Source organism: Rhinolophus hipposideros, assembly GCF_964194185.1.
Source record: "Rhinolophus hipposideros genome assembly, chromosome: 22".
Classification (NCBI taxonomy): domain Eukaryota; kingdom Metazoa; phylum Chordata; class Mammalia; order Chiroptera; family Rhinolophidae; genus Rhinolophus; species Rhinolophus hipposideros.
This window is the reverse complement of record NC_138068.1, coordinates 20879337-20906862: the sequence shown is the minus strand read 5'-3', so window position 1 is coordinate 20906862 and position 27526 is coordinate 20879337. Positions and strand designations below refer to the sequence as shown.

Sequence of the window (27526 nt, the reverse complement as noted above, 5' to 3'; positions counted from 1 at the left end):
TGAGCAGTTCCCTGAAAGGAAGGGTTTGCCTGAGCCATACAACGCCCTATCCCCTTACCTGCCACGTACAGAGTAGCCCAAGAAAAGGTGGTTTCAAACTTGAGTCTGTACTATGGAGTCTGATACCCAGCCCTTCAGGAAGAACCCAGTTCATAGTGACTCTCTCTGTGCACTAGGGTTAGCCATTTATAAAATGAGTGTGAGTTATATAACCCCCCAGGATTGTTGTGTATGGATTTGGTAGCCTTGGCTCATGAAGGGGTTTGTAAGCCACATTAAAGGAGAGGGACTTGATTCTTGGTGGTGGGAAGCCACTGAAGGGTCTTAAACAGGAGGTGGCAGGGACACTCTGGCTCAATCATTCAAGAGGCAGATGCTTGGTAATATTGGTGGTGTTAGTGTTGTTACCAGAGAGACAAAGGCAGAGTGGGTATGACTCGGGGGTCATTCTCAGTGGTCCCCTTTGGGCCAAAATATGGTATTGTGGGATGATACTTGGAGGCCTAAGTTATGTTTCGATCAGAGCCCTGGAGAGAGGTCAGCTTTCTTCCCTTCTCCTGTCTGAATGTGGGAAATTAAATATATATACATATATATGCCAATGCGGATGCTCTCTGCAGGATCAAGCCCTGGTGCGCCATGAGGAGTGGCATTTGGTGTTTTCAAGCAGAAGGATTGTAATGAGGAAAATACTGATTCCACATGAAAGGATTTTAATCAACTGCCCGTACACCTGAGGGGCACAGTGCTTTGCAGCAGTGCCAAGTTGTACACCATCCACCCTCTGCTTCCAGAGGACGGCTTCCTGCCCAGGTGCTTCTATCAAGGAAGACCTGCAGCAGCTGTCCATTCTGGGCCGGTGGGAGGGCAGGGATTTTGATCCCCATTTTACAGACGGGGAGCCTGGAACCTTAGAGAAGTAAAGTGCTTCCTAGGTTCACACAGCTAGTAGAGGTGGGATTTAGGACCCAGGGCCCCACAGGCAAAGCAGGATTCCAAAGCTAGGAGTAGCTATTGCTATTTTAACTTGTGAGGCCTGTCGTGGGAGGGGTTAGGACTCCCTCTCTGTGTTCCTCAAAGTGTCCCTTATTTCCTCTAGGAAAACGTGACCCATGCACTACCAGGCACGGCCTGAAGAGTATCCACAGAATGTGGAGTTTCCACCAGAGGTACAGGACAGTGAGCAAGTGGCAGTTTCTTAGACTATCAGCCCCTGAGGCCCTGTTGCCCAGAATGGGAGCCTAGTGTACCTCCTGGGTTATCAAGGCACAAAGATGCTTTTCTGGAAACCTTCACTCAGGCTTCTTTCTGCCCCCTTCTCAAGTTATATTCTCTGGGGACTGCTTTACTCTAGATATCTATATCTATCTATCTGTCTATCTATCTGTCAATCAATCAATCATCCCTCCATCTATCCATCATCTATCTATCTGTCTATCTATCTATCTATCTATCTATCTATCTATCTATCTATGTATCTATCTATCTCTTAATGAGTGTCTGCTTCTGTGATTCATTTTGTGTTGGTGACACACTTGAAAAGACTTGGTTGCATCCACAGTGATAATTTTCTTTCCTCGACCACAATTCAACTGTAGGTTAATGTAACAGAACTCACCACATTCCCTTTCATACTCACAAAATAAAGTTCTTTCAGGTTCCAACAATGATAATAATAGCCGCAGTAGCTAATATTTGCATATTTTCTATCATGCCAGACACTGTTCTAAACACAAGAAAGAAGTTATTTTATCCTCCAGCAACCCTAGGGATGTGAACTGCTGTCCCCATTTTACAGGGGAGACAATTGAAACAGGAACTTGAGGTACTTTCCAAAGGACATGTCATAGAGCTAGTTCAGTGGCCGAATAAAGGCAGTTTGGCTTCCAGGTTTACTCTCTTGACCATATTACATAGCCTCTCACATGGGAGTAAACATTCAGGCTTTGGCTCCTGCTTGAGGGCAGGCACCTGTTTACAGCAGCAGGTTGTACTTCTCTCTGTACCACATCGTGTGACCCACTGAGCTCGGGTTGTGCTGAAAGATAGCACCTTATAAGCTTAGTTAGAACGAAAAGAAGTTTAATACAACGATGTGTTGGGCCATGCACCTGGAACATTCAAGGGCACCACTGTGTCTTGGCACACAGGGTAAGAGCTACTCATTTGCCAGCCAGTCACATTCTTGGGTGTCCAGTGGCATTCAGGAATGAATCTGATGTCCATCTTGCTCCCAAGAAACTCCTTAAAAGGAGAGAGGCTACTATGTAAACAGCCCTGATACAAGACTGAAAATTAGAAATACCAAAAAGAAAGGTTCTAACATGCCTCCCCTCCTGACGGGTTTCCTCAAATCTTCTACATGAAGAGAGTGGGTCCAGGAGTCCCAGCCTCCTCTGGAATATACCTTCGCCTCAGACCCCCAGGCCTCAGGAAGGCTGTTCCTTCCCTAGTGAGCCCAGGTCATCTTCCCCTGCAGGATATAGCATGACCTAGAGCAGATGACCAAGAGAAACCACCTCCTGAAGTCCTTAGTGGCAAATCCTTGAACCTGGCCTTGAATACATGGCCTGATTACCTTCTCCTCTTTCTTGAGGGAAGCGGAAAGGGAAAGGATTAGGTTAGTTTTTGTAAATTAGTCTAACACCAAAGACTAAAAGAAATCAGGCTAAAGGATTTGAAATAAATGAAATAAACTCTATTTTTTGCTTTGTTTGGTTTTTATAGAGGTTGATGGGATGAGTGAGTCTCTTAGAGCTATGCTACTCGAAATGTAGCCCATTGAATGATGCCCGTTCACAAACTGTTGTTGGTTTGTGATGAGTATATAAATTGAGAGGAAGTGCTTAGAAACTTTTAGAGTAATTTGACATTTCTATTGTATTTTACAGACGTGTTTGTCCATAATCAATTGTAAGTTTAAAAAGCAAAACAGAACAAACAAAAAACTGGTTCTTCACCACAGATAGTTTTGAGAAGTACTGGCTTATTTAGTGTGACAAAGTAAAAAAGAGCCTTGTCTGTAAAATGAGATTAGTAATACCTCAAATTGTTGTTTTTGGAATTGCTTGATGCTAAATAATATTTTGGAATACTTAATATGGGCCTGCCCTTGTGCATTGTACTTGTCTTGTCTTGTTTAATCCTCACCACAACTCTGAAAAATAAGTTTTGTTATCTCCCCATTTTTCTGAGACTTGGATGGGTTAAGGGACTTACGAGAAGTTGAATCTGTACTAAGTGTGGAGGTGGAATTCGCATGGGAGTTGGCACTCTTAACTCTTATGCCATGTTCTGTGTAAGGAGCCTGGCATACAGTAGGGCTCCCAGTCACTCCGCTTTCTCTTCTACTGGTCTGGAGACCTGCTTTCTCAGTCCATCACTGACCCTAACTTATTTTGTGACCTTGGACAAGTCACTTCTTTAGACCTTAATTATCTCATCTCCCCTCAGTGGCAGGGACTATGTTTTATTCCTCTTTGGTACCCCAGCATTTAGCTGGACAGGACTTGGCATATAATGGGTATTGAGGACTGCCGTAATTGATTACATCAGATAATCTCTAAGAGTCCTTTCAATCTCTACTTTCTGTGAACATCCTAGATACTTTATCTTCTTTTCTCCGAGACTCCCACTTACTCCACCTGGCAGCATAATCTTATTTGCTTATGTCTGTTTGTCTTAGGCAGTCTTGATTCTGGGTAGTTGGAGTCAGCCCACAAGGTGCCATGGTTTTACTCGTTCATGAAATGTATGTAGGCTAAACTCACCAGGGATAACACAAGCAAAGGGTGAAAGGGGCTGGCTCACAAAGTCAGAAACGTGCTCTTGGTCCATTCCTATCCAATGGGGCCTGCGCCTAGGGCAGTCCTTCTGGCAGCCCTGCCAGGCTTGAGTAATGGCTGCAGCCTGGAGCAGGGTTTTCCAGGAGCTTCATCGGGGTCTCCAGTAATTGGAACATGGCACCTTCTGACTGGTAATGGATGGCAGAACAAGAGGGGCATTTGTCACTGCCCGACATCCCTGCGGGAAAGAGGCTCATAAGTCACAGCTGACAAACCCTTTGATGACTTTTAAACTTCATTTACAGAAAAGAATAGCTATAATCAACCAACAGCAAGTAGTGACTAATCTTGCCACATTATCACTGTGAGGAGCCAGCCCCTTCAAGCACAGGAAGGGGGAGGGCGCCATCCCCCAGGCTCACAACAAGTGCTTATTGGCTCTTGAAGGGGAGCCTATGCCCTCGGCAAGGCCCCATGAGTTTATGACCAAAGGATTAGAAAGTGTTAGAAGCTGACCTCCTGGAAGGCACAGGGCACGCGTAGCATGAGGCCACTCTGGGCCAAGGTTAGGAGCACCAGCTCTGGTCTCATACAGACTAGTCCCAGCTCTGCCATTTTCTGGCTTGTGTAGGACTCAGCTCCAACCCTTAGTTTCCTCGTGTGAAAGGGGCACAGTACATACCATCACCTACCTAACAGCAGACTTACTGCAGTTACTGCCACAGAAGTAAATGCTGGTAATGATTGTTAAGATCACACGTTTAACCCTGGAACAGCGCTTTGTCGTCACGTGCTCCAAAACCCAAGGTCATGTAGCACGTCAGCAGCAAAGCCTAGACCAGGGGTGTCCAAGCTGCGGCCCATGGGCCAACTGTGGCCCCCAATCTATTTTTTATTGGCCCGCAGAAAATTCCAAAAATATATTTAGTTTACTTAAATAAACCAGGTGAGGCAATACGTACTTCACCTCGAGTGAGTGATCTGGCTGTTTGTGTATTTTACCGCATATGGCCCTTGGTGAAAAACGTTGAAAAAAGTTTGGACCCCCCTGGCCTAGACCATTCTTCCTGTTGGAGGGGCCGAGGGGTCAGTGGGAGGAATCTAGCGAAGTGGGAAGAGCACAGGCTTTAGAACCAGACAAGCTTGGGCTCTTTTTATCCGAGTCATGCCACTTAATGTAACTGTGGGCAAATTATTTAAGCTCTCTCTCAGCCTCAGTTTCTTCATCTGTAGAGTGAAGAGGATACTATTTCTTTCTTGTTAGGTTGTGATCAGGGTTATATGAGATTATGCCTGTAAAGCTTCCAGCGCAGTGCCTGGCATAAAATTGCCATATAGTAAGTTGTGTGTTCCTTTTTTGTTCTCCCTTAAGACAGGACTGGTATGCAGCTATCAGGGAAGAGGAAACAGCACTGAAGAAATAACTCTTATTTCAATAAACTTTTGTTTCCAGCCTTATCCTGCATGTACTTGCAAGAGGAGGGGCAGATAGGGAGCAAAGAGGAGAAAGGGGTTTGTTGTTCTGTACATTGTTCCTGCAGTTCGTCCTGCCTGGCAGAGCCTCTCCCCTGTTGTCACCTCATGGAAATTCACCTTAACAGGCTCTCTTTGTAAAGCCTTCTGTGGTGCTCTTTCCCCTTCTTTGATCTCCCAGGCTGTTTTGCTTCGGGTTGCTTTAGGGGCAGTGGACTCCAGCCCAGAGCTAATGTACTTTGTGGCCATGGTGAATGTCCCTTGCTGGACTAGGAGTTTCTTGAGATCAGGTACCAGACCAATTACTAGATGAATGAATGAACGATTCATTTGTTGATTAATACCAGGCCCACAGTTGGCCCAGTGAGTATCTGGATATTTATAATTAAGATTGAATTGAGTAGGTAGGTGTTTGCATGGCTTCTTTGGCAAAAATAGATCGATAATCATTTGTAGGTCCCTAACTCTAACTTAATATTGGGGATCGCAGGCCCATAGTTGCACCTACCCGCTCCTTGTTGCCTTTCCCCCCTCGTATAAGGGCAGTTTGTCACCAATGCAAAGCCTCAGCCTAAGGCCACCCTCAAGGGTACAGTTAGGGTGCAAGGTACAGGGAAGGTCAGGTGCATAGCCGGGGAGAGAGGACTGAGACCCCAGCTCTGCCTTCTGTTTCTGCTGTGGGGTCTCCCATCTGGGCCTCTCAGATGCTGATACCGGTGTTACAATAGGACTAGAGACCTAACGGCGTAGCTGAGGGCTGAGTCCGTGGAACTCCTCCCAGCCTGTGCTCTTTCCTCTTCCAGTCCCATACATGCTTCATTTGACAGGCATGGGGAGGGAGCACCTTTATGAAGTTTCTAGGTTTGGCTCCAAATTCCTAGGACAAGGGAGAGAGCATGCGTAGGCCCTCTCCCCGGCTCCCTTATTCTCAGCTGAGGTGTGGAGCATTGGGAGATGACACAGGTAAAGAAAATTAGGGCTAGAATGTGGAGGATACAGAGTGCTAGGCGAGATTAATGTATTTTCAAAGGGCATAGGGCATAGGGCATTTGAGTTTCTTATGTAAGTACCTACTGGTCCCAGCTATTATACTGGGCACTTGACACACATTCTCTCTAATCCTTACCTTAATCCTGGGAGGTTGGTATAATTCTTGTCTTGTAGTTGAGGCATCTGAGGCCCACTGAGGTTAAGGGACATGTCCAAGGTTATATCTCATGAGTGGTAAGGCTGGGATGGAACTCAGTCCTGTCTGACTCCAGAGCCTGTGCGTTTCTGCCATTTCATGTGCATTTTCCCTTTGTTACTAGGAAACAGTCAAGAAGCAGGTTCCTGGAGAGAGGGCTTTCTTGAAAAGCAAGTAAAGCACAAGGTCCATGAACAGTGTTTCCAGCATCTCCACGGTGCCAGCACAGAGGAGAATACTCAAATGTTTGTTGAATGACTGGAGGGGATATGAGTTGGGCAATAACAGAAATAGGTATAGTCCCCTGTTCTTTCATAGTATGTTACAGAGCAAGAGAACACTTTCAGATTGTTTAGTCGATTTGATTTTTATATCATATCTGAAAGGTAATCAGGAATTATTTCTGTTTTCAGAATAAGGATGATAAGGCTGAGAAAAATTACATGACTTGTTTCAGGTCACATGACTAGCAGCAGAGCCAAGGCCAAGATTCCTGGACCTGTAGCCTGTACTTCTTACACTCCTACCCATTCCAGGGGTCCTCAGTGTTCAGAATGCGGGGAGCTGGGGTTTCTCCCGGGAGTGGGGATGGTTAGCAGCTAAAGAGCACTCCTTGGGAAATTAGTCCTGTCTGGCCAGTAATCATTTGGGCAGTGCTAATAAGCTGGGGCCTGGTGAGTTTAATGAGATTAATAGATGTTCTGTCATCTCTGGTCTTGTGGTAACCAGGAGCTTCTGGACCAAGGAGGCCCTGGGCACTGATCAGCCTCATTGCTTGGCTTTCTTCAGAAATAGCTTCCTCATCACTGATAGCTAGTTTTCTTTAAAACCACCCAAATGTCTCCAGGGTTATCAGAGGTCTGGCCACAGGCTAGTGTGACACTAATCCCTGTGCTGGAGAATAAGGACAGAGGTGTCCAGCAGGACTGGCCCAGGGGCAGAGAGAGGAGGGGATCAAGACCAAGAGCAGCAGCTCCTCTTTTGAAATGAGCATTTTAAGAAGAGATCCAGTGCTGGGGAGGAATTACAGAGCTGGAGGAGTGGGTGTTCTGATGGCTGAGTGCCTCAGAATTCAGGCTATGAAGACTACACTTGATCCTGGTAGGCAGGGTTGGGAGGGCTTGAAGGGAGACATAGCAGAACCAGAGGCTTAGGACAGTTGTTGAAGACAGTGGCATGGAGAGTGTGGAACAAGAAGCCTGGATTCAAGTCCTCTAGCTACTTTCTTCACTAGCTGAGTAAATAAGTCACTTATCTTTGCTGATCTCAGCTTTTTCTTCTATCAAATGGGACTAATAACATCAGGATCAAAGCTATAAACTGGCTTTGTTCACTAAAATCCTGTGCAAATGTGAGGCATCGTAGTACAAAAGGGGAAAGAATCAGGACCAAGGATTGGGTGTGACTGGCTCAGGGCGACACATTCTCACCATGGGAATCAGTACCCAGGGCATCTCTGTGCATAGGTTTTTGGAGTCAAACAGACCTGCGTTCTGATTCTATTAATCAATTACTTTGCCTCTCTGAGCCTCTGTGTCCCTGTCTAACATACCTCCTCACAGGGCTATTGTGAGGGTTACATAAGGTGAGGTATATAAAGTCTCTGTCATTGGCACTCAGTAATTAGAGGCTATTCTTACTGGGATGGCCCCCTGGAGGTCTCGTTTACTTCAAGTTCAGGGGTAGAGGTGCCTTTTAACGGCTTTTCTGCCTTTACAAAGCCCTGTCACTTCCCTATGTTCAGGCTTGGCTCTTGTCTTCCAAAACATAGTTTCCATCTGAAATGTTTCAACTGGGAAAAATGATTTGTTTTTGCCAAATTTCTTCTGTTCTCATTAGCCTGGAGAAGTGAGTCCCATCCCTTTGCGCTGTAAATTGCATTTCAAAGCCTGTGTTCCTGGTAGGTTTTAATTAGCTTAAGGGCCCAGCTTTTATGCAGCAATTGTTTCTCCAGCCAGGAAAGGTGAAGACACTTACTTGGGAACCAGTCCCTGGTTTTCTCAAAGGTAGCATATCTAGACTGCTCCCTCCCAGCTCCTCATTGTCCTGGGGGCCTGTCTCTTAACCAGCCCCAAAGGAAAAATGGAATATAAGGACCCATGAGGTTCTTGGCCCTGCTACTCCCTGGACAAGTTCATTCCCCTCTGTTCCTCAGAGTGGGGGCATATAAGCTCCATGCCCACTAAGGTCCCTGCTAATCTGACATTGCAGCAGTCTCTGGGAATAAGTCTGGCTCCCTCACCCCTTCCCGCCCTCCCCCTCCCCACCACTGCCACCAAGAACAATTCCTCTTCCCACCTCTCCTTATCTCATTGCTAAGCCTGGGGCCTCTGGGGGCTGCAGACACCTTGCTCTCAATTACACAGCTAATTTGTGAGGCAGAGCTTAGCCCAGGGGGGAAAATAGCTTATCAAGTCAAGCAGCTTCTGCTAAATAGGATGTCAATATTTTCTAGGGCTCCCACTCTAAGCTAGGGGGAAGCCTGGGAAAGCCAGAAAAGAATTCCGTGGGAAGGATTGAGTTGGGGATGGTTGGTCTGTGGAGTGGGGTGTTTGGCTCAGAGACCAGAAAATAGCACCTGGGCCCTCAGCCCCCATGGCCTCCCCCCACTTAAGGCAGGGACACGGCTAGCCCGTCTCACCACTTCTTGGGACATTAGCTTCACTCTTCCTCCCTAGCATTTATTGAGCACTTACTGGACCCCAGGTTTTGTCAGGCCTATCTCTAACACTTGCAAGGCAGAAGGAGACCCATGTACCATGTGTCTAAATATTTGAAAGTTATAAGTGAAGCTAACAAATTATGTTCATAACCACTTGGAAGACCATGTATGAATTTAGAATTCTTGACTCTTTGGGATTCTGCACCTGAATCTAGCAGTTCTGGGAGACCTAGTTTGGGCTTGCTTCCTTTCTATTTCCCACCCCCAGCTCCATCCCTCCCTTTGAGGAGCTTCATGGACATCTGTGTAGACACTTGAGCTTTTCCATACCCCACAGATATCCATCCCCATTGGCTTAGGATGTTCACACAGCAGAAGCATAGACTGCCTCCAAGGAGTGTGCAGGCCGTGAAGGCGGCTTGGAGGCTGTTTAGACGGGGGAGGACAGGGGTTGGGTGCCTGGGACATCCTTCAGCTGGACATTTCTCCTCGGCTCTGCAGATTTCTTACCTAGAGCCTCCACATGCATACACTTCCAAAGTCTCTTCTCTGCAGAGCAGAAAACTGACCTTCGTGTGATAGGGCTTCTAGCTGCCTCTCTGTGGTATCGTTCAGATTGTGCTCCAGGTTGGCCTTGGCCCTCATATAGAATGGGCCCACAAATGGCAGTGTTCATAGAACAGAAAAGTTCAACTAGTCAGAGTAATTATTATTATAGGTCTTGTAAAGAGTGTCGTAGTTTGCAAAGCCCTTTTATGTACATTGTCCAAACCCCAGGTGATGAGAAAAAAGACTGGGCAGGACCAAAGCCAAAGGACTTTGCCTACCAGCCAAGGATTGAGTGCTGATCCCGCTATAGTACCAAGCACAAGTGCTCAGCAGATGCTTCCTGCTCAGTGGTATTACAGGCCCTTAGCAGAGGTCTAAGGGGACACAGCAACTGTCATGTCTCCCCACCAGATCGGTGGCAGAGCCAGCAGTCATCAGCAGATCTCTGAACTGGAATCCCCCGTCTCCTCTATATCTTGGTCCACACCCCGGGCCTGGTTGGTTCCCTCAGCCAAGGCAGGTAGCATCTCCCTGGACCAAAACTTGATGGCTTTGAGCTGAAGCAACCAGGAGAGAGTTATCTGATGCCCATGGAGGAGCCCCACAAACTTCTTGCATATACCCATGGATGGACAGGGAATTAACTTTTGAGTGGCTTGTCATCCAGGTAGGAGAGGGGTTGTCAGAACTGAGGAATGGGGAGCCCAAGGGAACCCACAAATACTGATCATTTCCTGCTGTACGTGGACAGTGTATTTAGTGTTTTCATGTGTAATCTCTTTTGTGTCCCTCACTGCTTAATAAATGTTGATGATTGGATATAAAGGCAAACTAACAAAAAAGAGTCTCTCCCTTCCGGGCCAGTTCCAAAGCTGGCACCAGCCCCATCATCAGTAACAATACCCACTCAGGGCCCTTCCTTTCGGACGGTGCGTACTTGACCCCACTATATCCGTGGAGCCTGCTACAAAGCCCACCCTACCAGCCGGTTCTTCCCCAGAATAATGTTCTGGTCCAGTCTGTGTTCCCTTGCAAACACTGCCATCTGCTGATCAGAATGTGCCAGCTTCCAGGCTGGGAGAATTGTGGAGAAAAGTCTCTTACCCTAGTGGGACAAAAGGTACAGATTTTCCAGCTTATACTTAGCTCTTCTCTATTTCACTAAAAAGAAAACCCCTTTGCCTCAACATATTTGGTAAATAGGCAGGTATTTACAGTTAGCCTAAGCTGATGAGAGTTTATACATACTGCTTGGGGTCTTTAGTACCTTCTGAAATAGCTCTAGCGTTGGGTATTGAGATAGGAGTGCTTCAAAAGGGAGTTGCAACCAATGAGCCAAAGACAGGACCAGGAAGTATAAACATTAGGCCTTTCCTGTTGAAATCCAGCCTCCTTGCCCCTTTGGAAAGGGAAAATCGAGCTTCCTCTTCCCTCCCTCTGGAGCCTGTGCCCACATGTAACCTATACACAGAGGGGGCTAGGAAAGACTTATACAGCCCTTTGGGGTAAAAGTGTAAAGAGCAAAGAGTAGGTCCGGTATCATCTTTAAGCAAAAAGAAAAAATTTGAACGAGTAAGTATAAAAATAGGTAACTCTAAAAATTAAGTTACTTAAAAATAATTCTCAGATAAATATGCTGACTTCCTGTAGTATTTAAATTAGCTTTAGCTCTGGGAAAGAGAGTGATAAATTTGAATGAAATGGGCTTCAGGGACTAACTGACCTGGGTTTGTGTGCCCATTCCTGGCAAGTTAATGAACTCGCTGAAGTCTGTTTCTGGTAAAATATGAATGATCATAATAATAATACTCATGGGATCTTGGGATTATTCAATATTGTACGCCACCCTTAGCACACACTGAGTGTTCAGTGAGGCTAATTTTCACAATGGTGGGTACCAATAAAGACAGCCATCCTAGGTCCACTCCTGGCTCAGACGGAGCAATTTTCATAATGTGGTATTATTCCAGAGCAAGCATTACTTGCATCTACCATGTGACTCTTTTTTTTACCATGGTTCTATGTTAAAGGAACAGAAGAAAAGCTGTGTAAGGTCTTCACATTTAGATGCTGCGTTGGGACGAACATTTGAGACGAGCATTACAAATGGAGTGGGTTTAAAATAAATGGAGTCAAGCAGACCAGGGTTCAAATCCCAGGCTTGCCATCCACTAGCATTGTGACTTCTGAATGTACATTCTCTCCCTTGTAAAATGTCCTGGTTCTGCTTGTAATTTCAGTACCAAATGAGGGAACAGCTGTAAAACATCTGGCACGATCTCAGCAGCCAGTAAGATGAGCAAAAATGGGGAGCTGGCTGCTGTGGGGTGTGTGTGTAGGAAGACACAACGCAGTCCCGTTTGGCTGGGATGTGGGCCGTACACAGCTTTTAATCCCGACCTGTGGACACAGCCTGACAGTCGCTCTTTGTGTTCAGGTGGCCACCATGTCCTTGAAGATTCAGACAAGCAACGTAACCAACAAGAATGACCCCAAGTCCATCAATTCTCGGGTCTTCATCGGAAACCTCAACACAGCTGTGGTGAAGAAGTCAGATGTGGAGACCATCTTCTCCAAGTACGGCCGTGTGGCCGGCTGTTCTGTGCACAAGGGCTATGCCTTTGTCCAGTATGCCAACGAGCGCCACGCCCGGGCGGCTGTGCTGGGAGAGAATGGGCGGGTGCTGGCCGGGCAGACCCTGGGTAAGCGCCTCTCCACAGCTCTGCTCCTCGTGCTCTCCTGAGCAGGCACTCGCTCTTAAGCTCCCCTCCCTCTGAGTCCCTTTTCTGTTTCCCCCACCGCTACCGTCTGAGATGTTATAACTTAAATAGGTATAGATTATATTTAAGTTATAAATTAAGTAGTTACAAGTCAGTGCTTGTGGGGGAGAATTTTAGAAGCTTCTGGAAAACACTTCTGTCCCTGCTTTCACAGTGACTCTCAATGACAAGCCTTATGGTTCCAGTTAAAATGCAGATTCCCCAGAGGAAGGAAACAGTGGACTAGCAGTCTATTACATTGGCCTATAAGTGGCTTAGGTTAGAACCCTCTCTGAGAGCCAGGGGGAGGGGCTGGGATCACAAGGTGAAGCAAGCAGCTGCCCTTGGCTTTGGTATTTTATACGTGTCATGTGGCTAGGCTGGTGGCCTCCCTTGGAGCGTGTACAGTGTTTGTGTATGTGCTCATGCTTCTGCGTGTGTGTGTATGAGAAGGGATATCTGTGTATGTGGCAGTGATGTAACCGCACTTGTGGAGAATAAGGGTACGTATACCTTAGTACGTGTATGTGTAGTGTGTGTATGTGTCATAATCTATTGTGTCAGCAGATATGCATATACTTGTTTACCAAATATCATGTGCCAAGTACCGCTCTAGGCATAAAGGTGTTTGTGTGAATGGTATGGGCTCATTTGCGTATGGGCAGTTAAGTATATGACGTGGGAACCAAGTCTGAGTGTACTTGAGAGTGTATGTTGTGTCTGTGTGTGTGACCTTATTACCTGGATATGTGAGCTTGTGTGTGAGGGGGTGTTGTCTGTGGTTTACATGAGGCTACTTCAGAATGCATATGTGTGAGTGCTGTCTGAGCGCGTGCACGCGTGTCTGAATGCATCTGAATATGGAAACAGGCATAGCCACGTAATGTGTGGATACGTGTCTAATGTGTGAAGACTGCTGTTGGCCGTGTTAGTAAATAAAGTCCATGTGGGCACCATATAAGTATATAAATTGCTACACACGTGCAGAAGGTGATACGTATGTGGGCACCCTGCTGTCCTGCCGGCATCTGACTCTGCCTCCTTCCTCCACACAGACATCAACATGGCTGGTGAGCCCAAGCCCAACAGACCCAAGGGGCTAAAGAGAGCAGCCTCTGCCATTTACAGGTGGGGCGCTCTGTCTTGTCTGTCTCTGTCTGGGTGGGGTCAGTCCCTCTTTCCACAGAGGAAGTAAATACTGGTGGTGACGGTGTGCTGAGCCTAGAACTTGGGGAGGCATTTGGAGATGAGGGCCTGTGGAGAGTGGGCTGAGTGGCTGTCCCTAAGCCCCGGCCCTCTCCCCTTTGTTTCCCCAGTGGCTACAGCTTTGACTATGATTACTACCGGGACGACTTCTACGACAGGTGAGCAGGGGAGGGGCGTGCCCAGGCATGAAACAGCCAAGCTGGAAGGGTCCTGAGAGATTGGTGGTGCAGCCCACTCAGCCAGCGGACTGGGAACCTAAGCCCAGAGGTGCAGACAGGCACCTGCCCAAGGTTGCGTTACAAATTGGTGGCAGAACTGGGACTAGGGTCCAGATCTGCAGGTGCCAGGCTAGAGCTACCCCCACCCCATACTGTCTCCCACTCTGACTGCCCTTCCTCCTCCTAATCCTGGGGTGAGACTCAGTGGGACTGGACAGCCAAGGGACACATACATGTAGCAAGTTGGAAGACAAAACGGTACAGTGCTGGGTTCAGGGAGTTTGAGCCCTCATGCTTCTACCGTCCCGTCTTCTTACCTCTCTGAGGTGCCCAGCCGGCTGGAAGGAACCACAGAGCTCAGTCTGAGTCACTTAGTCTTATATTTATAGCCCAGAGGCCAGCAGCTCTTTAGAGGTTTAAGTTAGTCCCTAGTGGGCTGTGGCCCACCCTCCATCCCTGAGCCAACGCAGATCCCAGCCTTGAAGCTGTGGGCTCCACTCCATGGCTCCAGCCACATTCTTGAGTGGAAATTATGGTGGCAGCTGCCTCAAAGTTCTCCCTGCTTCCCTCCCTCCTGCGTGGCCTGCCCCAGGCTGACCAAGAAGAATACAACCTCTCTGAGCCTTAGTTTTTTTCACCTGTGAATGGTTTCAGGAGAGAGTGCGGTGTAGTTGAAAGTGCCCTATCCTGGGAGTCAGAAGACCTGGGTACTAATCTCAGCTCTGCCACTGAATGGATTGTGTGACTTTGGGCAAATACCCTCCCAATCTGTGTAATGGGCTTGCACCAAATGATCCCTCAGGGCTCCTCCAGCTCTGGGATGCTGTGGTTCAGTGATTCTGACCAAGGCCAGAGCCGCCCCCTCCCCTTGGGGGCAGAAATGCAGTGTCTGGGACTGGGTCCATTCCCAGAGACTCTCCATCTCTAGCCATCACCAACCTAGGACAGGACTCCCTGAACAAGGGAGTGCCAAGGCATGAGCATTGAATTGCCCAGTGATGGCATGTTTCCTGGTTGTCATCAGGAAAGCAATCTCACAGTGTACCTCTGAGGCTGCTGTTCCCTGCAGGAAGGTGATAGCAGCAGATATGGTGGGAGAAACCCCTGCTCAGCCTCCTGAGCTTCTTCCTGATGAGCAGGGAAAGAAGCCCTCCTGGAGAGGGCTGGGTGATGGCGTTGGCGGGGCAGCATACCATCTGGGAGCCCACGGGTCAGATTGAGCTGCCCAGCCTTGATACTCCACTAGGCCTCCTGCCCTCCATCTCTGAAATAGAGTAAGAAGGATGGGGTGACTGAGGGGGCCCAGGAGGAGGAAAGGGGCTTGGAGTCCAGCCTCATGTTTCTGAGGTTATGCATAGGCCCCTGAGTTGAGGGTTTCGGTACCCTGGCCTTTCATTGATCACACCTCCTACCGTGTGTTCTTAACCAAGTTCTTTCATGATCTGCCCATACAGGAGCCTTGGTGGGGGAGGGGGACATAGATTTGGGATAGCCATCCTCATTAGGCAGATGGGGAAACTGAGGCTCAGGCAGGTGAGGGATTGGCTCTCCAGTCCCACACCTCTCTGTTCCCAGCTGGGGATTTGTGCTGCTTTAGGGAGATCTACAAACTCTGACCAGAGGTTGGGGTGGCAGTTGATTGAGCAGAAGTGAAGTTAGGTGATAGAGTAGGCTTGGGTGTCAGGGTGATCTAGGAAAGCCTCCCTTCTGGAGCTGGTCTCAGTTTACTCCTGTTGAACGGGGCTATAACCACTATTATCACCTGCCATCTCACTTGCCCTTACCCAGCCTAGCTTGTAGGAAAGATGGATGTAGTGAGGATCCCAACAGTTCTTAGGGTCTTGAAAGCCCTTCCTCTTTACCCCCAGGCTTGTTGGGAGCAAGCAGAGGTGTGTAATGCAGGCCAGCCCTTCACCAGCCATACACCTGTTGAGCTAGAGTTGTAGTGACCCCTGCTGGCCACAAGCCATGCTGCAGCCTCTGGCCCATTTGCCCTCACAGGCTCTTCGACTATCGGGGCCGCCTGTCACCTGTACCAGTGCCCAGGGCTGTCCCGGTGAAGCGACCCCGGGTCACAGTCCCTTTGGTCCGGCGTGTCAAAACCACCATTCCTGTCAAGCTCTTTGCCCGCTCCACAGCCATCACCACCAGTTCAGCCAAGATCAAGTGTGAGTGACTTATCTTCTTCTTAGATAATTTTGTTTTGTCATTAGCAAAATAATAGAATTACATTTTTTTACATTGGAAAATAGATAAAGGAACAAATCTCCCACAGTTCTGCAGCTCTAATACAACCAAGTGAGTATTTTTGTGCATTTCTAAGAGGAAAGACTGACATTTGAGGAGGGGCTTGGGTTGGGCACAGAATCCAGCGCTGTGACATAGAGCCCAGTGAGGAAATGGTGTCACTTTCTTCTAGTAAGGGCAGGTCTATACAAGCCCACTACTCCACATTCACGCGGGTGTGCACACACTCTGGTCAGCCACCCAGGAGATCTGATTGTGTAATACCCACATTTACACACCTTGAAAGACAGACACCAGCCTGTATCACACGCAAAGACACGTGCTTGCTCAGCTGCACACACAGGTGCACACACACTCCTGCATCCTTTCCCAGCCCCAGTCCCTTGCAGAATTGAGAGGTCGGGGAAGATCCTGTTCAGAAGGGCGGGCTCGTCACTAGGAGTGGCATTTTAGAAAGTCTCAGGAGAGCCACAGGCAACTCCAGCCTTTTCCCTGGCCAGAAAACAAGCCGTGGACAAGGACACTTCCTGCCACTGGCCTGTCTTCCTGCTTGACAGAATGGGGCTAGGGTCTTGTGTTAGCGTTGAGCCCCCAGCCTCCAGGTGACAGCCCTGTGCTCCCTCCACTCCCAGTAAAGAGCAGTGAGCTGCAGACCATCAAGACAGAGCTGACGCAGATCAAGTCCAACATCGACGCCCTGCTGGGCCGCTTGGAACAGATTGCTGAGGAGCAGAAGGCCAACCCAGGTCAGCTTCCAAGGGTCCTTGCCCAGTTCCAGGGCCCAGCAGCCCAGGGCAGTGTGGGGAGGACAGTGCACGGGGCACAGAGGGCCTGTGGCCTCTAATTCCATTCGGAACCATTGTGCTGAGACCTTGCTTCCGCTAAGGTGTTGCCCCAGGCAGCTGCCCCAGGCTGAATTTTACTCCCCTCCTCCCTCTTCCCCCTCAGATGGCAAGAAGAAAGGTGACAGTGGCAGCGGCAGCGGCAGTAGTGGTGGCAGCAGCCGGCCACCAGCCCCCCAAGAGGATACAGCTTCTGAGGCAGGCACACCCCAGGGAGAAGCACAGGCTCGAGATGACGGCGATGAGGAGGGTCTGCTGACACACAGCGAAGAAGAGCTGGTGAGGGCCTGGCTGGGGGCTGGGCCTGGGCTTTGCTCTCCTGGTTACAGGGGGGTAGCCGGGGAAGGAGGACCTGAGAGCTGGTTCCTCCTTCCCAGGGCTTCTAGTCCTGTAAGGAAGAGGGGAAATGAGCAGGGTGTAGCTGCCTGTTTCTACCACCAGTCAGAAGTTCCACTGAAGGCTGGGACAGGGCCTGTTCTAGGCTTGGTTTTCCACATGGGTTGGAGAAGGGAAGAGTCAGGGGCTCGGAGCACACATGGTCTGCAGAGTTCCAGGGAGCAGGTCTGGGATTGCCTGGGGAAGCCACAGGGAAGTAGGTATCCATTTCATGTCAGGAGTTTTAAAAGCCTCCTTTGCTTGAGCATGAAACAGGCTGTGTCATGAGGGAGTGAGCTCCCTGTCTATTACTGGAATTCTTCACAGTGAGGCTGGGAAGCCATTTGGCAAGAAGCTGATATTAAGTGGGAAGGTAGACGAGATTCTGAGTCTAAGTTATCTGTTGAGTGCTACTGCTCGTTTACCTAGCAAACATTCACTGAGCACCAGGCCCTGGAGTCCACAATTTCTAACTTCATTTAACCTTAACAACAGCTTTGCTCTGTGCAAAGTATTACTTTTCCCACATTTCACCCCCTGAGGAAACTGAAGCTCAGTTTCCCTATCTGGCTTAGGACTTTGTAACTGATAAGGCTCGAGCTAAGATTGGAGCCCAGACTTCTTCACTGGGTCTGGAACTTTCTCCTTTTCATCACTGCTGAGTTCTGGAATGAGGACAGAAGGGCTCATAGCCACAACACTTCAGAGGTCCTCCTCATGCCCAGCTGATACTTCAGCTTATTCTTTTGGGCATAGTAGTCTTCATAAAGGCTTAGATGCCCCCAAAAATGAGGAGCTCACCAGTCTACTGGGCTTTTAGTCTGCTGCAGTCTGAGAGGGTCTATCCATGCAGAAACGTGCCCCCTGCCATGCCCAGAACTTGCTTGAATGGTCCCTTCTCTCTCCTGAGGGGCCCTCAGACCAGCCTGTTGGAATCCCAAGGCAGCCTTGTTTAGACTGGTCTCAGTCATTCCCCTTGGCTGTCCTTCCCGCTCTCTGAGTGTGGTCTCCATGTGCCCTGGGCCTTGGGGCAGGACTTGGAGCTTGCAGTGAATGATGTGTGCTCTCTTGTTGCCTCCTCCCTATCAGGAGCACAGCCAAGACACAGATGCGGAGGATGGGGCCTTGCAGTAAGCAGGTATGGGGGTCCTGGTGGGCAGTGGGTGAAGTGAAGTGGAGGGCATGTCAGGAAACAGACTTGGCAGGATACTGCTGTGCCCAGCAGTGAAGGCCCCTCCATCACCAGTCGTCTTGCTATGCCCTTTTGTGGTGGGGGCTTGGTGGGCTGTGGGAGCAGGAGCTGTGGGTGAAGTAGCCAGGCCCTCCTAGCAGAGGTCCCCTTGGCACACTGAGCCATGATGCCCGTCTCCACCCTTGAGGAGGTCTAAGTCTGGGGAAGGAAGAAACAAACCATTACAACCCAGTATGAGCAGGATGATGGGCTAGAGAGCTAGGGGGTCAAAGAGGGGTGTGGTGGAGGAGGGGAAGTGTAGCTGAGCATGTTCAGGATGGAGGGAGCACCTGAGGGAGCACCTTTGCAGAGGCACGGACCTTCGGCAGTCCTCTGGAAAGGACCAGGAGCCTGCTGTGGCTGTAGTGCCAGCTCTGCAAAGTAGCGACAGGAACTGCTCATCATCAGAGTGAGATTGTGCCAGGCTTAGGCGCTGGGACTTGATCCTGTTGGGAGGAAATTCCCTGTGTGCCAGGAGCTGATGTAACAGATGTGGAAACTGAGGCACTGAAGGAGGCAGGGAGATACCACATATCGCACAAAATCCCAAGGTGGTATTGGTGGAGGCTAGATTTGAGGTATGTGTGGCCATTCTGGCCAGTGTTCACCACCCTGCTCCACCCCACCCTGGAAGAAAGCCAGGCCACACCAGCTCTGCCAACTCTGCCCCATTCCTTTGGGGCCCGTGTTCAGATTAAGACAGGCTTCGGTGGAGAAAGCCTCAAACAGAGGTGTCTGTACCTGTGACACATTCATGCTGTGAGATGCCAGCAGGGGTTCCCCATACAGCTACGTGTAGGAAATTCCGCATATGTGGTCTTCGCTTTTGGAGCTTCGTGGTTTGTTTTACCAGTGAACTAAGTTTTACCTTGTTAAGCCAGTTTGCAGGTGAAGCGTGGGGTGAGGACATGGAGGCTCAGAGAGAGGGAGAGATTTGGCCAACAATGCATGACCAGAAAACTGCGAGGCCAGAGCCAGAGTGCAGGCGTGTATGTCTGCAAATACCAAACACTGTGCTGCCCTTTCTTCTTCCCTGCCCCTTTGCAAGAGCACCAGGGGCTTTTCCTCTCCGCCTCAGTCTCTCCTTTGTCTCTTTCTCAGCCTGATAGGAGTGATGGCCATCGGCGGGATAAGGACGTGCACTGTACCAGCCCTCAAGCTGGGCACCTACCCCTGGACGCCACCCCAGCAGGTCCCAGAGGAGAACTGGCAGCAGGCACGTCATCCCCCACGCATCCCAGCCAGTGCCACATGCTCTGCAGGTGGAGTTATCAACCTCCCCTCCCCATGTACCCTCCCTGCTGGCACTGCCCAGGCCAGAGGGCAGAGCACAGAGGTTTCCCCACACTGCCTCCCCTCCCCAGGACATTCCCAAGCTTGGGGTTTTTCTATAGGTTTGGAGAGGGGGAGTCCCAGGGAGGGGACCCTGACAATAAAGAGATTGGATCCCAGCTTGCTCTGAGATGGGATGGTTTGTTTTCTCATGAAGGTGCGCTGGCCCTCCCGCCCAACCAGAAAGCAGATCTGCTGTTCCCTCCTTCATTCTGACCTCCCAGGGACCACTGTGTAGGGCGCCTAATACCGACCCACCCGGGCCTTCATTTCCATGGCTAACATGGGATAAAGATGGTCAGTGGGGTTGTTGGGGAAGGTCGGATGTTTCAGAGTTCATGGGAGCGTCCTGGTGGCTGAAGTGCCAAGTGACTGGGACCCACTTGGTCAGGTAGTAATAGGTCTAAGTCTGGTCTTCCCAAGTTCTGAAATAATTCTAGAACCTGCTGTTTCTTCCCCTTTTCTGTCCTGGTTTAGGACACTGTGTTTTTTCACTCGGGCTTCGTACTCTCAACAGCCTCCCAGTCTCCAGCTTTTCCTTGCCCAGTTTCCCACCGGCCACTACAGATTATTTTTGAATCGTGTTCCTTCCCTGCATAAAACCCTTTCCTGACTGTCAGGACAAAACTCCAGCTCCTGACTGTGGGGTACATGATCCTGCCTGCCCAGGGCTTTCCTGTTCTTTTGTCACCACCTCTCTCTCCTGCCCCCCTTCCCACCTTACACTGCGGCCACACGAAACAAGTCCTTGATACTCAGGCAGCAGGGAATTGCGCCCCACTCCGGGGTAACCTCATTCAGTAGGAGGTTGGCATCAGGAGGCATGTGGTCTGCCTGCACCTATCTTGGGCCACCTGTCTAGACATTTACTTCTCTAACTGGCCAGGTTCCTTCAAACTTGTACTTCTGTCCAAACTTTGCCCTCCACCCCCGCCGCCATCTTTTATTTCCCACCACAAATTGACCAATTTCCTCACATTCAAGTTTCCAAGAAAGAATCAACTGCCAAAGCAGATTTTTTAAAGTCACCCATAGGTTACAAGTACCTTCTCTGGCCCAGTGAACTGGGTGATACAGCTGTGGCTGCTTTGGCTGATCTTACTGGTATGGGGCTGGGGGTGGGCAGGCACCCACAAACATGATTTGCTCCAAGGCTGGCACACACTCATGCTCCTACTTTCTCCACCTGGGAAATATTCATTTATCATTAAGCTGTTGTTCTAGTGTCACCACCTCTGAAGTCTCCCTGACCAGCCTACTCCTTCCTCTTCAAGAGTTGTTTATTCTCTCCTCTGGGCAGCTTTCCTCAACACAGGAAATTCAATTCCATCATCAGCAAGGGCTTTGGGATCTATCTTTACATGTTCCTCGTAGGCTGTATGCATGCTGGAATCCTTATGGAAAATCCCCAGTTTCAAACCAATAGTTCTACAACATAGCCTCCACCAAACCTCCCCCTGGCTTTTGGCTGCAGGTTTTGGTGGAGGATGGAAGCTGGGCTTCTGCTCAGGCTCCCCTGAATATGGCAACCTCCAGGGATGGCTTTATTGTCTCGTGTCTCCTTTCCTGGGCAGCCCTCCTGCTTGCCATTGACAGGCCAGCAGTCTGAATGAAGCCTGAGTGTGGCTCTATGTTCCCAAGCTATGCAAGGGGCCTGACTAGCCAGCAGCAAGGCAGCCAGAGTTCCGGATCCACAGCTGAGCCAAATGCCCCCATCCCTGCTTGGCCATTGCTTCTGAATGTGATTTGAACCCTTTTTGGAGCTTTAGCTGCCCAGTGGGATCACAGCTCTCTATGTATGCATGCCAGGGACACAGGGAAGCAAGGGGAGAGAAAGGATGGAGGCCGAGGCCTTCAGTCTGAGAGATCCAGATGGCCCAGCTTGGTCAAAACAAAAGACTTCAGTCTGGAAAGATGAAGATGGTGTCCTGAGGAAGGTACTCGGTCCACAGGGAGTGTCCTGTTCCCTCTGAAGAGCCCTCAGTGGGACATACTCATTCAGTCCTTGAACCCACAATCTTGCCTTGCTTCCCAGAAGGCCATAGCCCAGCTCTAGCAGGACTGCTTGCATACCTGGGCAGGTGTTCGTGTCTAGGTGGGGAACCACTACCTTGGACTGGAGCTTGGGTAAAGTCTAAAGGGGTTCTGGGGTCTGGTGAGCCTCACACTGAGGGCTGACACTGTTCCTGTGTCTTCAGAGCTTTGTGCTATGTGCCCATTGTGCTGTAATGACATTTCCAGACTTGACAAAGGTCCTACTCAGTAGTACTTGACAAGGCACTTTTCAGAGCTGAGGGGAGAGGTAGAGGGGCTGTGGGCTTCCATAGTATGTCAGGCTTCGAGGGCCCTGGGAAGAGCAAGGAATACCGCTTCCAGGGTGGGCAGCATCTGCCCTACCCGAAGGCTCTGCCTAACCACACTGGCACCAGAACATATCTTGGATAGTGAGAATGGGATTCCCATCCTGACACCCCAGAAAACCCCCTGAACTACTTCAGCCCCTGGGGAAGCTCTTAGTTGGACCCTTGAATGGGAAGTTCATATCCACAAAACCCTGCATACATATGCCTGCCCTTCCCATGTCTGGGGCCAGGAAAGTCATCCCTCATTCCATTGGTCAACAGTTTTCATTTTTCTGTCCAATTTTTGAAAACCAAAAGGAGATGGTAAAGAACTGTGATACCAGATTGTGTCCAATGACCACTTTCTCTACGTGTTTTCAAGATCTGAAACCTCATTGCCATCCTAGCAGCCATCTTGAAGGAATATCTCAGCCAGTGGGTGGTTTACTGGACTGTGAGCTAACGCTTTCCCTGCTGTACTGCTGCCAATAAGGTTTGTGACCCTGGGTGTCTTTTTCCATGCCAGGTCTCAGTTTTCTCATCTTTATGACGGGTTGTCCTAGATCAGGGTTAGTATGGGCCTTACATCAGTTATTAATTGTTGTATAACAATCACCCTGAAATACAGTACCTTTCATAAACATTTATTCTGATTCTTTGGCTTGGCAATTTGGGCTGTGCTGAGCTGAGTGGTTCTTCTACTTATCTTGGCTCTCATGTTGCTGAAATGAGCTGGAGATCGGCTGGGGACTGATTGGTCCCAGATAACCTCACCTACTTGTCAAGTGGTTGGCTGGGCAACTGGGCCCCATGTTCCCAGCATCTAGCAGGCAAGATGGAAGCCCAGATACACAAATGCTCTTCAAAGCTCTTGCTTGTATAGTTTGTAAGGTTCCATCACTGGCCAAAGGAAGTCACATGGCTAAGCCAATATTCCTCTTAATTTGAAGAGCTTCAAAATATGGCATGATTTTTTTTTTTTTTAAAGATTTTATTGGGGAAGGGGAACAGGACTTTATTGAGGAACTGTGTACTTCCAGGCCTTTTTTCCAATTCAAGTTGTTGTCTTTTCAATCTTAGTTGTGGAGGGTGCCGTTCAGCTTCAAGTTGTCCTTTCAGTCTTAGTTGTGGAGGGTGCAGCTCAGCTCCAGGTCCAGTTGCTGTTGCTAGTTGCAGGGCAATAGCCCTGGACACAGATCTTGAAAACATCTAGAGAAAGTGGTCATTGGGCACAATCTGGTATCACAGTTCTTCACCATCTCCTTTTGGTTTTCAAAAGTTGGACAGAAAAATGCAGGGCACAGCCCACCATCCCTTGTGGGAGTTGAACCGGCAACTTTGTGATTGAGAGGACGCTCTCCAACCAACTGAGCCATCCAGGAGCTCAGCTCAAGGTGCTGTGTTCAATCTTAGTTGCAGGGGGTGGAGCCCACCATCCCTTGCGGGACTCTAATTGAGCCGGCAACCTTGTGGTTGAGAGCCCACTGGCCCATGTGGGAATCGAACCGGCAGCCTTCGGAGTTAGGAGCATGGACCTCTAACCGCCTGAGCCACCGGGCCGGTCCCCATGATTTGTTTTTAATCTATCTTAGGCCTCATTTCACTTGCTGCGTCAGGACATTTAGTAGCAGCTGCTGGAGCATGTTTTGAGGATTTGGAACAGTTTTTAGACTATTAGGAAATAGTAACGTGATAGTTTGGTCATTTTTATATTGGTAAGAAATTGACATGTGGGTATTTATCAGGCATTAACCAACCCTGGCCAGGTCACATTCTGTCCCATAAGGGCATTATCTACCATGCTGATAAGACCACAGAGATACAGACGGTAGAGCAGGGCCAAAGCTTCTGAGCTAGGTGTCCTGGGTTTGAATCCCACTTGGGCCACTGATTAATTTTGGTTAAATCAGAATCCTTTCACCTTGTGGCCACGTTCTTCATCATAAAATCATTCCATAATAACAGTAACCATTTCCTGAATATGTGCTATGTAAAAGGCACATTTTACACTTATTTAATCTCACAACCACCCTTTAGGTGGATGTAGTGTGAACTTTTGGTTGTAAGTTATAGATAAACTCAAACCTCCTCAAGAAGTAGGAAATTTGGTTTTACAAACTGAAAAGTCCAGGGCCTGTGAGAGTGGAAGGGGGAGTAGGAAGAATCCCCAAAAGGGAAATATGAGTTCTATTGCTGAAAGAAAGGAGGCTTGGACTGACAGAAACATGTCTTCTTTGTGCCCATTTTATAGATTTTACAAATGTAGAGCTTCTAAAACATGGCCCCATCCATGCGTGGTGTGTATATCCTCTCCCTTTTATCTCGACTCGGATCAATAGAATACAGTGATGGTGATGCTATCCCAGTCTCCCAGGTCTGTTCTTAAAAACTAACAGTATCCACTTCTTGTGTCTTGGGACCCAACCACCATGCTGTGAAGAAGCCCAGGCCACATGGAGAGGCCATGTGTGCATGTTCCAGCTGACAGCCAGAATCAACTGTCAGATACGAGTGAGGAAGCTTCGAGATGATTCTAGCCCAGCCACTGTCTGATGGAGAACCGAGTAAGAACTTCCTTGCTGACCCCAGTCAAAGCTAGCACCATGAAGGATAAAAATCAAATGATTGTTGTAAGCCACTGTTTTGGAGTGATTTGTTATGTATCAATAGAACACAAACTGAGACTACGTAGCTTACTCTACTTTAGCGGGACTGGGTTAAGAGTACAGACTTTTTGTTGAACTCAGTTCCTATCTAGACTTTGGTGTGACCTTAGGCAAGTCACTTAATCTCTCTGGGCCTCGTCTTCCTCACCCAAAAAAACAGAAAAGAGCATATCCTTATATAATAACCCTTAATAAATGAGAACACTTCCCATTACCTAATCCAGATTCAGGTAATTTTTCTCTTAAAAATAACAGACCATAGTTTCCTCTTTTTTTCTTACTTATTTTTATACTCACCTTGTTCCAAAATGTATTTCAGGCAGCTTACAAAGAAAAAGTCAATAGAATATTATAAAAATGAGGCAAAGGAAGATAATAGCAAGCAGGCCTTTTGTTGGCATTCCGATGTCTGAATTATTGCAGGCCAGAGCAGTGTGTTGGTCCAGTCAGTAGGCCCGTGGAGCAAGCCCAGCTGGCCCTCCTGCTTGTATGAATGAACGGACACCTCCTCTGACTGGTGGAGTGGGCTCCTAGTCCACACATACCCCGCCCTGCACCTCTGTCTCCGTACACCTACTGTGGGAGCCCAGATGATCAGGGTGTCCTTCCACAAAGGTGCAGTAGCCAAGTCTTGTTTGGGCAAGTGCAAGTGCGTGCGTTTGGCTTTTCTGCGTACAGAGAACAGAAATTGACAGTTACCCATTCTCACTTTCTGTTCTGGACCTCATCTCTTCCCCACCCTCCAGTTCCCTGTAACAATTAGCCCTCTTACCCTTCAAACCTCACCTTTAGTGTCTACCCCCTGCACACCCGTGTCCAGTTCCCTGGGAGGTGCCTAAAGCCAGAAACTGGCTCCTTTATCCTTGCCCATGAGGGTTTTCAAAAGAAATGTGTGAGTTGGTCAACCATATAATTATGGAGCAAAAGCAAACGATCTAATGCAGCATCTACTTGTGTTCTCAGTTATATCCCACCCCTGCAGCATTAGACTCTCTAGAAAGAGGGATATAATATACTATTTATGTATGAAGGTTGGATAGTTAATTTGGCGAACTGGTTGCAAAAATGTTGCTAACCTTTTTTGATATCAGAGGGATTATTCATTATGAATTTGTACCAACTGGACAAACAGTTAACCAAGTTTACTATTTGGAAGTGCTGGAAAAGCTGTGCAAAAAAGTTAGACGACCTGAACTTTTTGCCAACAATTCATGGCTCTTACATGAATCATGACAATGCACCAGCTCACACGGCACTGTCTGTGAGGGAGTTTTTAGCCAGTAAACAAATAACTGTATTGGAACACCCTCCCTACTCACCTGATCTGGCCCCCAATGACTTCTTTCTTTACCCAAAGATAAAGGAAATATTGAAAGGAAGATATTTTGATGACATTCAGGACATCAAGGGTAATATGACGATAGCTCTGGTGGCCATTCCAGAAAAAGAGTTCCAAAATTACTTTCAAGGGTGGACTAGGCGCTGGCATCGGTGCATAGCTTCCCAAGGGGAGGACTTCAAAGGTGACTGTAAGTGATAGTCAGCAATGAGGTATGTAGCACTTATTCTAGGATGAGTTTGCAAACTTAATTGTCAGACCTCGTGTATATCCTCGTATATATGTTCGCATTTCCTGGATGCTCTGCTAAGATTTTTTTTTTGGGGGGAGAAGGGGAACAGGACTTTATTGGGGAACAGTGTGTACTTCCAGGACTTTTTTCCAAGTCAAGTTGTTGTCCTTTCAGTCTTAGTTGAGAGCACAGCTCAGCTCCAGGGCCAGTTGCCTTTTTTCTAGTTGCAGGGGGCACAGCCTACCATCCCTTGCGGGAGTCGAACCGGCACTCCAACCAACGGAGCCATCCGGGAGGCAGCTCAACTGAAGGTGCCGTGTTCAATCTTAGTTGCAGGGGTTGCTGCCCACCATCCCTTGCAGGACTCGAATCAAACCGGCAACCTTGTGGTTGAGAGCCTACTGGCCCATGTGGGAATCGAACCGGGAGCCTTCAGAGTTAGGAGCACAGAGCTCCAACCGCCTGAGCCACCTGCTAAGTTCTTTAACACAGATTGTATTACCTTATTTAACCCTCACAACAATCACACAGAGGTGGAGACACTCATCTCAAGTTACAGATTAGGAAATTGAGACTTTCAAGATCATGTCACTTGGAGGCAGGATGCAAGCCTGGGCAGTCCCTCCCCACATGCCCGTCATAAATGACTCTGAAATTCCTCTCCCAATTCTGGTGACAAAACTTCCTGCCTCTCTTCCTCCTCTGTATACTACCTTTGTTGATGCTTCCTCTTAGGACAGCACCTCCATCCTTTTTCTGTATAGCTACCTGGCTGACCAAACCCATGGCTTCAGATTCCAGACTCATGCCTCCACCTTTTCCACCTCTTAATCCTCCCCAGGAGTGTCAGGCTATACAGAGGGCGCCAAAAAGATGTATACACATTTTAAGAAAGGAAAATACTATTAAAATTGTAATAATATATACCAATAACAAAAGAGGACTACAAGTCATATATATATATACACATTTTTTGGCACCCCCGGTATATACAGACACCCATCTGATAGCTGCCCTTGAATGTCCAAAAGGATCTCAGTTGAACCCTACCCTGTCCAGCCCCCGGTCTGTTTTTCTTCATT

The 27526-nt window shown here is 48.5% G+C and overlaps 1 protein-coding gene across 6 annotated transcripts in view; it reads left to right on the top strand.

The window, feature by feature from the left end:
- RALY (RALY heterogeneous nuclear ribonucleoprotein) overlaps positions 1-19996 on the top strand; it is a 72793-nt gene extending 52797 nt beyond the window's left edge. For 3 of the 6 annotated variants that reach the window (XM_081033454.1, XM_081033456.1, XM_081033455.1), the window contains 8 exons: positions 12093-12357; positions 13470-13542; positions 13731-13778; positions 15840-16006; positions 16718-16831; positions 17034-17206; positions 18392-18440; positions 19635-19994. In XM_081033454.1, coding sequence (XP_080889580.1) covers positions 12102-12357; positions 13470-13542; positions 13731-13778; positions 15840-16006; positions 16718-16831; positions 17034-17206; positions 18392-18436 — 876 coding nt within the window. In that variant the 5' untranslated portion in view covers positions 12093-12101 and the 3' untranslated portion in view covers positions 18437-18440; positions 19635-19994. Of the gene's footprint in view, positions 1-12092; positions 12358-13469; positions 13543-13730; positions 13779-15839; positions 16007-16717; positions 16832-17033; positions 17207-18391; positions 18441-19634 lie in introns of all 6 variants that reach the window. The other 3 variants (XM_081033458.1, XM_081033459.1, XM_081033457.1) reach the window with 2 other exon arrangements.
- The last annotated feature ends 7530 nt before the right edge of the window (positions 19997-27526 follow it).